We start from the raw sequence: 15,073 nt of genomic DNA on the forward strand, positions 1-15,073 counted from the left end.
GAGGAAAAATTCAGCATTTATAGATTAGCATTTATGAGTCATTCTCTACGGGCCTGGCCCTGTGCAAACTGGTTTCATAGGTTATCCCATTTAATATCCACATAAATTGTCAACACATATGCCATCTGAACTTTACAGGCAAGGAAAATGAGGCTCAGAGGGGTCATGTAATTTGTTCATGCTGCCACAGCCAGTGGGTAATGTTTCTCAGGCTCGGAGCCCATGATGTTCTTCCCTCTTTACCACACTCACTGTAAAATAAATTATTGGAACCCTCTTATTCAAAGAGCAGGTAAGGTGAGAATTACACCAACTGGGTCTATTCCACTGGACCAAGGCCGGAATGCGAGTGTCTCTTTGCTATGTTCAAGACAGAACACCACAATTTGTGTGGCAGAATCATGGAGTTAAGTCCATGGGCTTTGCCGTCAGTGACCTGTTGTCAAATATCAACCCCACAGCTGCCTAGCCTTCTGACTTCAGGAAAGGTACTTAAACTTTTTTTTTTAAGATTCAATTTTTCCTTATCTCTAAAGTTAATATAATGTGCCTTAAGTGTTGTTATAAATATTTTCTAAGATGATGCTTTTAGAGTGAAAAGCACAATGCCTGTCATGCCTGAAGTGCTCAGTAAAGACAGCTGCACCTTTACTGCCGCTACTGCACAGAGAGGTGGCTTAGACCAGTGGCGTCCAAGTCTCCATGTGGTCAAGACGTGGAGATTTGTCCAAAATGAGCTATCAAAGGAATGACAAAGGAGGCAGAGGCATCTACTTGGATCTAAGTCTAAAAGCTTAATAGAAGTAAAAAAACCTCTAATGTGAGTCAGGAATAGGTGGTCAGTATGGGCAGGTGGGAGGGGTGGAAGACAGAGGGGAGACAGGTGAGCAGAGTGCGTGTATGTTTGCACATACGTGTACTATCAGCTGGGAAGAGACAGACACTGCTTTTCTGTATGAAGAGAGTTAAAGAATGCCTCACATGGGTGGATGTGTCAACATGGGCCCTGGTTGGTCTGAGACAAGAGAAAATGGGCCGGGAAACACACTGTAGGTAAGAAGCACTGCAAAAATACAGGTGGTAGGGAAATATGTTAATGTGACATGTATGTCAGTGTAAGACAAAACAGTGCTGCTTCATAAGGAAATGCTCAACACCGGTGCACTCCTGGTGGAGAACATTTAGTTTTACTTGTTCTTGGAAAACAGCTCATGAAACTTGAAAACTGTATGGAAACAGAAGCGCAGGAGAGCGTGAGCCAGCCAGGCTTGGATGGGCACTGTTTGGATTTGTTCAAACAGTCCTCTGAAGTCGGAAGGTTTATGGACAATTGGCTTCTCACAGACTTGACTTAATTTTCAATAGGGGACACCTTACACTTAATCTTCCATTTTATTCAAGATAAATGGAAAAAAAAAAAAGAAGATACCTTGCTGAGTTTGTACCAGACTAACAAATAAAATGTAGTTCATATAGTCATGTAGTGGAAGTTGCTAGGTGACATTTAAAATTGGACTTTGTAGAATATTATTTTCATTAACTTGAAACAAAACGGATGTCATTATTATATATTTTTAACCATGTATTGACCAAAATACTTTCATAGAGTGTGAAAAAAGCTGGATTTTGGAATAACATCAGAAATTATTACAAACATCTACGTAAATACTTTGAGTATTAAGTACAGGTATATTCTTACCTGTACTCAGTAATGCTTTTAAGAATATATATTCTCTCTCTCTATCTATCAATCATTCATCTGTCTATCATCTGTAAGCAGATCCATTTACAGAGACACCCTTTGAATATAAGGAACATGATGAATACATATTAAAGCATTAAATTTCATAGGTGTTTTAAATAAAATTTTTGCTGTCATTTGATTTTGAAATATATAAATATCTAGAGGCTATAATAAGGTTTATGTAATTAATTTCCAATATCTGCATATAATACAATCTGGGATGAACTTTAGTGGTGGTTATACAATTTTACCCATTTAAAATTAAAGGTTTTTCTTTTGCCATTTTATGAATTAGCTAATAATTATTGAGCTTTTACTAAAGACCAGGTGGCATTCTAACACTCTGAAGTAGATATTATTGATCCTTCTTCCTTTTTTAAGAAGAGGTAGCTAAGGCACAGAGGAGGTAAGCGACTTGCAGGAGGTCACACAGCTCTGCTCGTCTTTCCCTAGAGTCTACCTGGTTACCCACCATGCCATGCTGCTTCCACATAATGTGTATGCATTCACTGAATACATCCCAGAATGTGAACTATGTTCTCATTCTTTGAAAGCAGCCTTAATTATCTTCCCATGCAATGCTTACATCAATTTCTTAGATTTTAGTTTGACCACTATTGGCCTACTTGTTTCCCTATTTTACAGCACTATCCCAAAGAGGAGTCAGTCTGATTCTTTGGGTTGTATGTGTATATGTCAAATATGTTTTTATGCTGAGTCATCTTGATTGACTTTTGACATCTGTTTTGTTTTTTTTTTAAGGAAATTATTCTTGTAATTGCCAAGAGCAGATTGTATGACCCTCAATAAATAAGATTACCACAGTTTAAAAATAAAAAATTTTTGTAATTTCCTTACTATTGTTCCATTCTAGCAGTACAAATAAAAGAAACAAAATTGTATGTTTTTAAACATAGAAGTTGAAATTTTTAATGTTAGGCACTAATTTTCCTTATACGTTATCAATTCTAATCAAGTTGATTAAATATTATATATAAATATTATATATTGATATAATGCTTTTGTTGAAGTGACATCTAGAGTATCCACAACAAATTTTAAGGGAAAAAAACATGATCTAAATAAAATATTTACTATTACACTGTGTCTCAGCACCACATATTAGAAAAATTACACACTGCCTTCTCGTCATTTCCATCTCATTTGTGTATTTATTGCAGACAGAAATGTATATTTTCTTTGTTTTTGTGTGTTTGTTTAGAGACGAAATTTCCTTTAGTGTTCTGAAACATTAGGAACACAGGCCCACTTTAGTTATCAACTATAATAATTTGTTCTAATTGAGTGAGCTTGTGTTAGTTTAATCAGTGTCTGTCAATCAGTAAAAGAAAATTTCACAAAAATGCTAATGGCATTTCCCAGCAGGGAACTGGTCATTGTCAGTAATAATAAAGGCTCTTGTCTTTTGGTTAATAATTGATAATATTGAACAATAGAATCAAGAATAGAACTTTGAAGAATGAATTCATTAACAGATATTCCTATATATTGGATATAACATACCACTTGCAATCACAAATCACACATTTAAACTTCTCCTAGAATTTTGTAAACTTCTATGAACATACCTAGAAGAGAGACTGCAAAAAGTGTTAACACTTTCCTGTGTGTGGCTCATGAGATTATTATGTTTCCAAATTCTTCACCTTTTCAGTATGGGAAAACTAGTTCTTTTTTTTTTTTTCCCCCATAGCTGATAGAGATTCCTGTAAAATGTGGGTATGAAGAATGTTGTCACTCAAAAGGAAGCCAAACTACCTAGGATACATCCCATTCTGGAAGCTTTCTTATTCCTTCAAAATTTATAAATGAGCACATAGTGCTCATGGCCGTGTTAGCTATACTTGAAAGGAATTGAAAGATATAATTTAGCTACAGTTGGGAATAACAGTTCAGTGTCTTCAGAATGCTTACAACAAGTATTACGGTATTTTATACACTCTAAGATGCCATCATTAGAAAGCCAACGTGATTTTATGTAGCACTACAAAAGAACACTGCTGCTAATTAAACTGTAACTCCCATCTGACTAGAGAGATGTTCAACTGTGAAAAAGATGTGCATCTTGGAATTGATGCAATGGAATAAATAGCATTTCCTCGTTCATGCAACTATTTAGACAAAAAATTATTTCATAGGCTGCTAGCAGTCAATACTCGGGTAAGATTTATGATCAAGTATAAATCTAGAAGGGCAAATACATTAATTTCGAGTCGCAGTCTAAGCTAGTTGTACATAAAGCCAGCTTTGTTCTCTCTCTCCCTCTCCTCTTCTCCTCTCCACTCTGCCCTCGCCAGAGACAGGGCGGCATTAAACCCACCTCCATGCCTACAGGGCAGTAGGTAGAGTCAAACAATGCTGCTTCCTCACCAGAAATTTCTTTTCATCTTACATTATAAAAGGAAATAAGATCATTTGTTTTTAAATGATTACTGTTCAAAGGGTTTATTGTTTTGGGAACAGTAAAATTTTTTTAGTTTGTTAAATGTGCGAGTTTACTTTTGTGTCTTATATTTCTAGTAACAAGGGCAAGTAAAATGACAAATCTTAGAGAAAGAAAACAATTTGTTTTCTAGGGAAGAAGTTCTATGTGAGACTCTGCTATTTGTTTTTCTCCAACCACTAGAGCTTAGGAAAACCAAAGAACTGACAGCTTTGGACAGCAGTGCCTTCAACAAGTCTTGCCAGTGTTGTTTTTTAGGCATTAGAAGTGGGTTTGCTATCTTGCAGGTGTTTCAATAACACTGATGCTAGTTGTCCATAAATTGTGTACAGAGCTCTTCTGGTGACCAGGAGGCAAGAATTACTGGAAACAGGAGCATTCCAGACACTATGCTTTTAAAGGACACACTGTAATTCTTGTTATGGGAGATTGTTCCCTCTTAAATCACTTACAATGTTACAAAGTTACTAATGACCCCCCCACACTTCCTTTACTTACTTTTGATAAGATATCAGGAAAAATCTGTGTTTTAAAAATTACATTTATGTCGTCTCAGCTGCTCCTTCCCTGTGGACATTTCATAATACTTGTAAAGCTTAAAAACATAAAAAGCAAATTAAAAAAGAAGTTTCTTTTGTATTATTTGTGTTTGTTTTTGTGTGTTTGTGTTGTGTGTGTATGTGTGTAGAGATCCACGGAAATCCAAAATTAAATTATTTCAGGTCATGTTGAAGATGAAGTCCGCCTACACTCACCCTCAGGGGGCTAAACCATGCCGGCACATTTGCAATGTGCTTTCTGATGAATGGCTGTTCACCAAGACAATGAAACCTTTCCTCAGTAATGTTGCACATGCAAGGCAGAGCACCTGTACATGCTTTTGGCAATAGAATTCGAAGAACTTGGAGGGTTCTAAGAACACGAGCTCTATGAAATGGAAACAAAGTCTAGAGGTGCCATTTGTTTAACTATCTAGCTTTAATAATTTCCTCAAATATTTGAATCTTGGTAATCTCAGAGAGACTTCCAGTTTAAAATTTATTATCGTGGCTTAATTCTCCCATGTACCCCCTTACAAAATTCTCTTTTAAAATAAGGCTAGTTTTGAGTTAGTAAGTAAAGAAAATATAGGACTACTTAAGATCACTCTCTGTTTTACTATCATGATCATTTTCCCTTTCTTATCTGGACTTAAGAGTGAGAAGCTGAAGCTTTACATCTGAATGGAAAAAGGAAGAGCGTCTTCCTGTACTGAAGAAATCATTCTCCATGGAGCTTTGACTGAGGACCTTCCAATAAGTTGATTATCCAAGAAATCAATCAGGCTGTACTGTCATGACAACATAAACATGACCAACTGGTGTTTTTAGTATCGTTGAATCAAAATTGTGTAATGGCATTTCTTAACCACCTGATTTAATTAGTTACATTAATAAAGCATGGAAAACTTGAGATTTCAAGGAGTAAAAGGAAAAAGATAAGCTTACTCAAAATTACAAAATTTTGATCCCACAGAATTCTGGGCCACTTGAGAGAAGGAACATTGTTGTCCTTTTCTTGTTTTCCCTACCACCCCGCAGCCGTTTTGAGCACGGAGTAATAAATGCATTATTTACAAACCTGTGAATGGAGTTAATAAATGGCCAACTTCTCCTTTAAAACTTCTTAACGGAGTCAGTTAATATTCATTCATTCTTTCATTATCTTTCTTAGTGAAGGAAATGTAAGTACACACCTCTAACAGCCTTACCGATTTTTGTTTTAAATTAATTAATTAATTAAAAAAATTTTTTGGCAGTGTTGGGTCTTCGTTTCTGTGCGAGGGCTTTCTCTAGTTGGGGCAAGCGGGGGCCACTCTTCATCGCGGTGTGCGGGCCTCTCACTATCGCGGCTTCTCTTGTTGCGGAGCACAGGCTCTAGGCACGTGGGCTTCAGTAGTGGCACACGGGCTCAGTAGTTGTGGCTCATGGGCTCTAGAGCGCAGGCTCAGTACTTGTGGCTCGTGGGCTTAGTTGCTCCGCGGCATGTGGGATCTTCCCAGACCAGGACTCGAACCCGTGTCCCCTGCACTGGCAGGCAGATTCTCAACCACTGTGCCACCAGGGAAGCCCGCCTTACCGATTTAGTGATTCTTTTTATGCAGTTCTCCACAGTGCAAATGAACTGTTTTATGCACAATGCTTTTCTAGATATCAGATTCTTCAAGCAAGAATAGAAACATTGCCTAACTCAGATTATAGAGATATATCAAAATATGTTTATTCATGTGTTCCCTAGGAAGGATGGTGATAAATGGGGCAAAACAAAGTTTTACATGCATATGATGTTAAAAGATATACTGAATTCTTTCTCTTATAGTTAAACGGTTGTTGAGACATTATTTCTCATTCAAGTTTATCTATAAAGCCAGTAACACTCTGAAATCATCTCTTTTTTAAAGGATGAAAGTAAATACTCCAGTTGCCTGAACAACGATGTTTGGGGAATTCATTGCTTGTATAGCTTCTTGGTAATCTTGTAAAATCTTTTTAATAACATTAAAAATGTATAAACATTTTCTATCTGATCAATATTTATCTTCCACGGCTTGGTTTTAAAACTGGAAAGCCAATGAGCAGTGTTATCTTCTTATTTTGTAGTGAATACATAATAAACAAAATGCAACATTTTTATATCTTAGGTAGGTTTTCCGGTACTTTTCCAACTCGCAAGTTACACTGTTGCCTAGTTTATGGCACAAACCTTTGTTTTATTTTGTATAAATCAATTAAGAGTTAGATAGAGGGTATTTAAATTCTATTCCATACTTGTTGGAATTTCTTTTTTAAAAAGAGATTTGTGCATGTAGAGGAGGTCTCTTAAAAGAAAAAGAAAGGGTATCTGGGAGACCTGGAAATCTTTGCTTACAGCCCTAGAATTTGGGGAATTGGGGCAGTTCTCAAGTTGTGGTAGCATGCCCTTGGAAAAGCATCATTAGTTCAACTTATTCTAAAGAATGGATTACCTATGGAGTAATTTCATTAGTATCAATATTATCCTTCAGAGAAAAGCATAGCTTTGCAATCACTGTTGAAATTAAACCAAAGACTCCATTTACATGTATGCACCAAGTTGATGGAGTCTCTGATTTTGTGATTTTCAGAAACATTTGGTTTCTTTGTTAAGCCATACTGAGCCTGCTATTTAAACACCTTCCCCCTTTCCCTTCCATCTCCGAGCACCCAGCTCCACCGTGTACCCAAATCCTGGCTTCCACTGCCTGAGATCTTAGTAGGTGGACCTACCATCTCTAACTCCTTCACAGCAATTGCTTCACTCCACTCCCCTGGACTTGCTTCTCAGTGGCACAGGATAAGATAAACATACAACCGCATCAAAGCAAATGTAAATTAAATTTTGTTTTGCAAATGTTTTGGCACAAGATTGTTAGACATACTTGTAAAGGATTGGAAGACATTACGTAGCTATAGTTGGGAATAAAAATTTAGTGTCTTCACAAACATTGCAAGTCTTATAATTATTCAACATCACCATCATAATAATGAACCTTTCATAGTACTTTCTGAGTGCCAGGTCTGTTCTTAGCACTTTATATATGTTAATGCACAGATACCTCATTACAGCCAAATAAGTAGAACTATTGTATCCCCATTTTACAGATACAGGAAAATGAGACATTTAGAAGTTAAATAACTTGCTCAAGATTATACAGACAGTGAGTGGTAAAACAGGGATGGGAACCCAGTACACTGAGTGCTCTCCTTACGGCAGACAATTACAGTTGCATGAAAGAGCTCTTGGAATTTCCTTTATGAAATACAATTTAAATGACTCACTTATGAGCATTTTGCCCATTCAGAACAACTAGAAGTAAAGAACTACAGCTGTTGACTAATAGAAAGTGACATCACAGTTGTTCATTTTGGCTGAAAATTAACATCAGCAGATTGTAAATATGGGTTGATAATGAATGTTCAAGATTCTGAAATAATTTGAAGTTTGGTAGTTACATTTTTTTCACCCGATTTAAGCCACTAGAAAAATGTCATGTTAATTAGATAATTGTTACAATAATTTAAATTTAACCCAAATCTTTCTAGAAGACTAAATCATACCAACCTCCTATTGATGCTTCATCAATTAATCCCATAGTCTCATGTTAATAATCCTATTAATGTTCAAGTTACTCTTTCACCCCCATTGAAGGCCAAATGTAAGCCTGATTTGCACTTGCTGCCCTTAAGTATTAGGAAGGCTCTTTAAACCATACCCTAGATAGAGAAAAATGTGTATGTAGTATTGACAAAACTTGAAATGTATTAAAAATAATGTAAAATCATTTGCTAGACTATTTTGTCTTCTTACATTTAAAAGATAATTTTATACTTCAAAATATTATGTATTTGAGAATTTTAAAAGTCAAAACTAAAATAATCTATTATCTAAAATAATACTAGATATAAAGCCCCATAGTCTTAAAATGGAATAGAATTATGAAAGTTTTTCTGGGTAGTGACCCACCTATTTCCCAAAGCTCCACTTGTCCTCTCATAGAGGGAATCTAATGCATCCCTATAAATTCTGAAGAAAGAGAATATTGACCTCTTAAAATTATAGCCGATAATAATTCCATTGTTTGCTTTCAAAGAAGTTAGTAGTAAAGCTTATAATTTTTTGTAGCTACTTGTAAAATTTGCTATTTCAGATTCTTTATTAAATTATTTCTTAGCTTGACCCTGAAACTATAGCATAGTTCCAGGACAGGATAACAGATAGCTGGTAAACAGTATAAGCTCCTTTTGCAAACATTTTAGTATCGGCTCTGAAACATGGACAGAAAGAGATGAAAGTTTCAGAGAATCTAGGATACATACAAAGACAAAAAGAAAAGTGTAATCCTTTCTGGTAGAAACCTATTTTCCTCATTATTTTGGGTCCCCATTTGCATCTCTGGTTGTCCAACTACATGTGGAGAGATGCAGAGAGCACTGCTTCTTGTTTCACTCTGTGTGCACTCCGCTCCTCTCTGGGTAACTGCGGTAACAGGTCATAGGTACATACACGAAGTGCATGGCTCCCTGTAGCGGCCACAAATGGCTTCTTTTGTCATATGCTGAAGAGGATATTAGAAAGATGAGGCTCAGTAACTGGGACAAGCTCTCGGGGCCGGGATGGGGTTGGACGCTGGGGCGCTGTCATGAAAGGACCCACATATACGCGATGTGCATCAGACCTCAGTGACATTCATTTCCAAGCTGTTAGGTTACCAAGGAAGGAGCCTTACCCGGGCTTTCTGCTCCATTTCTAGCATTAATCTTTCATGTTGCTCAGCTATGGCCAGTGTCGCAGAATGGACCTTCTGATAGATCATTTCTCCTTCCCTTGTTTGAAAAGTGAATAGTCCTTCTCCTGTGTCACACATTCTGTGAGAATAGAGATAGGGAGAGAGATGGGTCTTCATGTGTTCAAGTGCGTAACAGTTCTCCATGTAAAAGATGCCCTCGCCCTGTCATCCCCTCCACCTTGATTTTCACGGGAGTGAGTGAAGCAGATTCATCCTTGACCAAACCAACCAACCAACCAACCAACCAACGCATCTTTAAATGGTGCATGAGAATGAAACTAAGGGTGAAAATCCATGCACATTTGGATTTTTAAAGATGAAGTGTTCACAACAGTGTAAAGGAACACACAAAGGTGATGTCAGTTATTACAGTGCATGTCTTACCAATATTTAAAGAATAAAAGCAAATAGTTGTTTTCTTTAAGAACCTTCACTCTGATATCATAGCACTGTCTCCTATGACTTGATAGCTCTTGAAATGTTAAGAACTTAAGAAAAAATCTGCAATTTTATACTCATCTAGTAGGACAAGATTTTTTTAGTTTAAGGATTTGCATACATAGTTTGAATCTTTTACTTAAACTGAGGAATCCTTACGTAAATCTCAGTAGAGCCTAAGAAATAACATGGCAGAGAGGAGACTCCGTTTGGATGTGAGAATATTTGTCTGAACTTGGCCCTGCCACTTACCAGCAGTGTGACCTTAAGCAAGCTGACTAACTTGTCTGTACCTCCTTTGCACACCTCTAACAGGAAAAATAACAATACCCATCTCACCAGATCCTTACAACAGTGAAGAGACTTGATACAATATTTATAGTGTTACTTAGCAGATATTAAGTGCTCAAAAATGTTAGTTATCATTATTTTCATCATAGAGAAAGTATGGCACTAATCTCAATATCCACCATAGAGAAATGGTTGGCTTAAATATAATATTTTTATCTGATGGACTATTATACAACTATTACTATGTCATTTCTGAGAGAATATAATAATATTAAAACATTTTTTGGCCATGCCACAGGGCTTGCAGGATCTCAGTTCCCTGACCAGAGATTGAACCCAGACCACGGCAGTGAAAGCCTGGAATTCTAATCACTAGGCCACAAGGGCACTCCCTAAATTTCCTATAATGTAAATTCAAGAGGAAAAGAAAATCAGAATACAAATTCCTTTTCAATTATTTAACTATAATTACCTTTTAAAACATAGTTTTTTATTGGACTAAAGCCACTGACAATTTCTCAGGCAACAGGATTATGGATAAGCTTTATTAATAAAGACATTCTAAAATAAAAAAAATATTTTAAATTAATATTTTAAACCAGCTTTTAAAAATAATTGGAGGCCTTCAGAAAGACCCACTGAATATCAATATGATGTTCCCAGTCAGAAATTGGACCTTAACTGGACTGCTGTGTTGTTGTTTTCAGGCTATAACACCAGAAGGTTTGCACAAAATGCTCAGGAGGCCAACCTCTGTCTTCCAGCACCAAAAAGATTTTAGATTCTACCTTATGATTCTCCAAGGAGTTTTAGTAGAAAAGAAGTGTCTCAAGAGGCTTCAGAAATTATAGAGGCTGTGACTGCCATCCCTCAGGTCTCCACAGAGCCAGCATTTAGCTTCTGTGAAAGAGATCTTAATAAAATTCACAAAGCGTGAAATGGAAAGTCTGAGGGAAAAACGAAGAGTTTTCACAAAGTGAAGCAAATGAGCTTTCTTTGTTGATTCAGAGGCGTAAAGAACTCCCACAGCGGGAGCAGGCAAACCATTGATGAGTGGTGAGCCCATCTTGTTTGAGGTTGAGTTTTGTTCATTGTTACCGGAAACACACTGCTTATTAGCCTTCGGAAATGAGATAACAAAGACACAAATTGTGATTCCATACTCAGTCACTGAGTTGCAAAGGTCTAACACTTAGTACTTCCTGGGATTTAACTCTGCCCAGTGAGGGAGTCTGAAAGCTTACAGAAGGGTTTTCTTTCCAGCCTCTGAAATAAAAACTACTGTAAACTTCATCCATCGATCAAGAAACCAGGAATTAGAACATGCCAGCATAAAAAGCAAAGACCTTTCAGGTAGAAGGGGCTCTTTTTTAAACATAGGTACCTAAAGCCAAGCTGAAATCAAACTTCTTCAGTATAATTGGCTCAGATTTATGACTTTTGTCAGCAGCATTGGAAGAAACAGTTTAGGTTTTTCCCAGTTATTGTTTAAAACATGTTCTCTCGGGAGTGGTAAGGAACAGATATCAAGATCTTTTTCTTATACGTCTAAACAGTTTTGTGGTAGCAAGCCAGTACTAGATAGGACGATAAGAGGAGGGATGAAATCATTTTGATAGCTATTGCCTCGCTCCTCAATGTGGTCCCCAGACCCGCAGCACCTGCCTCACTGGGAGCTGTCCAGAGTGCTGAAGCAGAACCTGCATTTGACAATACGATTTGTACGTACATTGTAGTTTGAGAAGTGGGAGTGGGAGATGATGCTTGGGACCCATAGGAGGACAAATTAGAAGCCATATTTGTGCAGCTTAAGACTTTGACATAACAAACTGAAGGTTAGAAAGGAAGAAATATGACAAAAAGGACAAAAAAACCTCTAGAAGAATCCTTTCCTTAATTTGGAAAGAGCTAAGATAGAGGTGTTGGTTACATTTGAATATCCTAACCCCTCACCTCTAACATGCACATTCCTCAACTGCATTGACTTGAAGAATAAGTGAAAATATGGACAATGTATGTTTGTCCTGACTCCAAACTAGAATTTTATTGAAATGTATGGCCAATTACAAATGATATCTCTCTTTATATTTAACAAGGTATTTGCATAAAATTAATACTTCTTCTTATCTAAAATAAAATATTAAAGAGTAGAATCTCTAATGTCCCTCTCAGCTTTAAGGAATAATCTGGGGCTTCATAAAAATTCTAAGAAGTAAGTAGGACTGACACACTTATTTCCAGGTTTTTTTTTTTCTTTTCTGACATTGTGATATAAGGGACATTATAACAGCATAGACTATAATAGTACAGTCAAAAGACTAAGGGTACAAATTTCAACAATCATGTTATGGCCTGTCATATTCATTTATCACATACTTGTTTAGTACCATAAGCCAGGCACTGTCTTGAGCCTGGGGATGAAAAGGAGGGAACAGTATACATGGCTCATTGCCTCTGAGGCTGTTTACATGGTGGGGAAGATAAGCATTGTTCAGAAAATGACTCACTCACTGTGGTAAATGCTATCGGGAAGAAGTACAGGGCCAAGAGCAAGGCCATGGAAAGTTATTTCACCTATTTACTCCTCACGTACAAAATGGGGGTGACAAGACTTTGTCACAGGATTGTTTTTATTTTTCTTTTAATCAAATGAAGTAATGTATGTGACAGTGGGCAGGAAAGGATTAATTCAGCAGGCCTGGGTTGCTCAAACTCTGCACATACCGAAGAAAAGTCTGTTTTGGGGACGGTCCCTTGGAGGCTTTCTGGAATGCAACCTTGGAGCCTTTGTTATATTCAGTCTGATAACAGTGTTTCTTGTGCCTGAGGCCTTGAGCCATGCTGTGTGTCTGACCAGATAAGTTTATCCTAACAAGGTGGTTCACCATGAATGCCTGTTTTGCTCTGGTGGTGGTGAGGGTCTGAGTGGCTGAGGTTGTTCCTGGACCCTGAGGACACTGCATGCCCATCTAACTGACCCTCAACCAAAACCTCAGACACCGAGGCTGGTGGGGGGCTTCCCTCGTTAACAACACCTCACGCCTACTGTCATGTGTCATTGCTGTCCCCGTGTGACTGCACAGGAGGGGGATCTGGAGGCTCGTGCCTGGTCCCTCCTTGTCTGCATCCTTGTGTCTTTTCTCTTTGCTGATTGTAACATGCACCTTTCACTCTAGTAAACCAGAACTGTGTGCATAATAGTTTTTTTCTGAACCTTGCGAGTCTTTCTAGGGAATCGTTGAGCCTGAGGATAGTCTTGGGGGTCTCCTCCACCCAAAACAGCCAGCAGGTGGTAGGTTGTTAATATATTTTGATGTAATAAGAATATTAAAAATCCTAGTCTTTTCCTTAAATGGCTCTTTCTCAAATTCCATTCCTCTAGGGATTTAAGAGGGCATGCTCTCTTTCTTTATCCCACCTCACCATTCCCTTCCAGAATCCCTTGAAATAACAGTACTGCCAGTCTCGTTTCTACTGTGTTCTAATAAATAAGAAATAACTAGAGTTCCCTGTGAATGTCTGTATTCAGAGGAAACTAAACTCCAATGAGGCACACCCATTATGTATGGGTCTCAAAGTTCCCTTCAAGGGGAGAAATAATCCTAAAAGATGATGCCACGGAGGCGATTTCACTTGAGAAAAAGCCCCTACCATGTAATCGCTAGACCACTGCCCTCCTTTTCTTGTCCTCACGTCTCAAACTTAGCTCTTTATGAAGGAGTGGCATCAGAATTCCAGCCTTTCTTCCAAATGGCAAGCAAAAGAAATTTACCAAGTGAGAAGTTAAGGAAACAGTTTAAGAAGTGAAAATGGATACTTTAAAATAATTCTCTGTGGGTCTTTAGCCATAATTTCGCTACAGATGAATTTGTAAACCTCTGGCAATTTGGTCCATCGTCACAGCGTGTAATTTCACTCCTGCAGTGAGTTTTGCAGTTTTGTATGTATATTTAGTGACCAAATATTTATCCTCCATGCACATAGAAATTTTAAACTCTCAGCAATGGTGTAAGGCAGGAGCACTTTCCTGAAAGCCCAGTGGTGTTTCTATTCATTATTTAAAATTTCATGTTTAATTATAGAAAGTAATGAAATTCTTAAAAGCACAGCTCTTCTGCAGAGCAGTTAAACCCAATTAACAATTCTTTCCTGATAACAGTTTAATCTTTATTGTCACTTAACAATGCTAGCATTTTACTTTTTCTTTTTAGCAGCTTTGAAAAGGCTGAAGTTTCATTCTAAAGCTCTAGTGAGTCAGACGTTGATCCGTAGTAAAAAATTACAAGCAAAATGGACAAACAGATGAAAGCAACAGTACAGAAAGTCCAGAAACAGACCCAGTTCATATGGGAGTTCAGTATGTGGTGAAAGTGTTGTCTCAAATCTGTGAGGGAAAACTGGACTAGTCAATAAGCTGTGTTTGGACAACAGCCATCTGGAAAAATATTTGGATCCATGTTTCCACCTCCACTGATATAAATTCCAGAGAAAGCAAAAACAAAACCAAACAAGTACCAGAAGAAAGTAGGAAAGAATTCCTATATAAACTCAGAAAATGTAGGGGGTTTCAAGCTACAATCCAAGGCAAAAAGTGACAAAAAATTGATAAATCTGCCTGTGAACAATTAAAAAAATAAGTAAGAAATCATAAGATAGCAAATGGCAAATTCAAAACTAGGAAAAATATGTGAAACTCACAACACTGATAACTTCTGATACCTGTAAGTTAGGCATAAAATCAATACTTTTTTCATTGGGTTGTTTGATCATTAAATGGATTAATATATGTAAA

The 15,073-nt window shown here is 37.2% G+C and overlaps 1 protein-coding gene across 6 annotated transcripts in view; it reads right to left on the minus strand.

Moving 5' to 3' along the window:
* Positions 1 to 15,073, minus strand: part of DOK6 (docking protein 6) — a 417,153-nt gene that overhangs the window by 81,084 nt on the left and 320,996 nt on the right. For all 6 annotated transcript variants that reach the window (XM_007189942.2, XM_057526829.1, XM_057526833.1 and 3 more), the window contains exon 6: positions 9,493 to 9,631. In XM_007189942.2, the coding sequence (XP_007190004.1) occupies positions 9,493 to 9,631 (139 nt within the window). The remainder of the gene's footprint in view (positions 1 to 9,492; positions 9,632 to 15,073) is intronic.

The sequence above is a fragment of the Balaenoptera acutorostrata genome, chromosome 13 (genome assembly GCF_949987535.1).
Source record: "Balaenoptera acutorostrata chromosome 13, mBalAcu1.1, whole genome shotgun sequence".
Lineage (NCBI taxonomy): Eukaryota > Metazoa > Chordata > Mammalia > Artiodactyla > Balaenopteridae > Balaenoptera > Balaenoptera acutorostrata.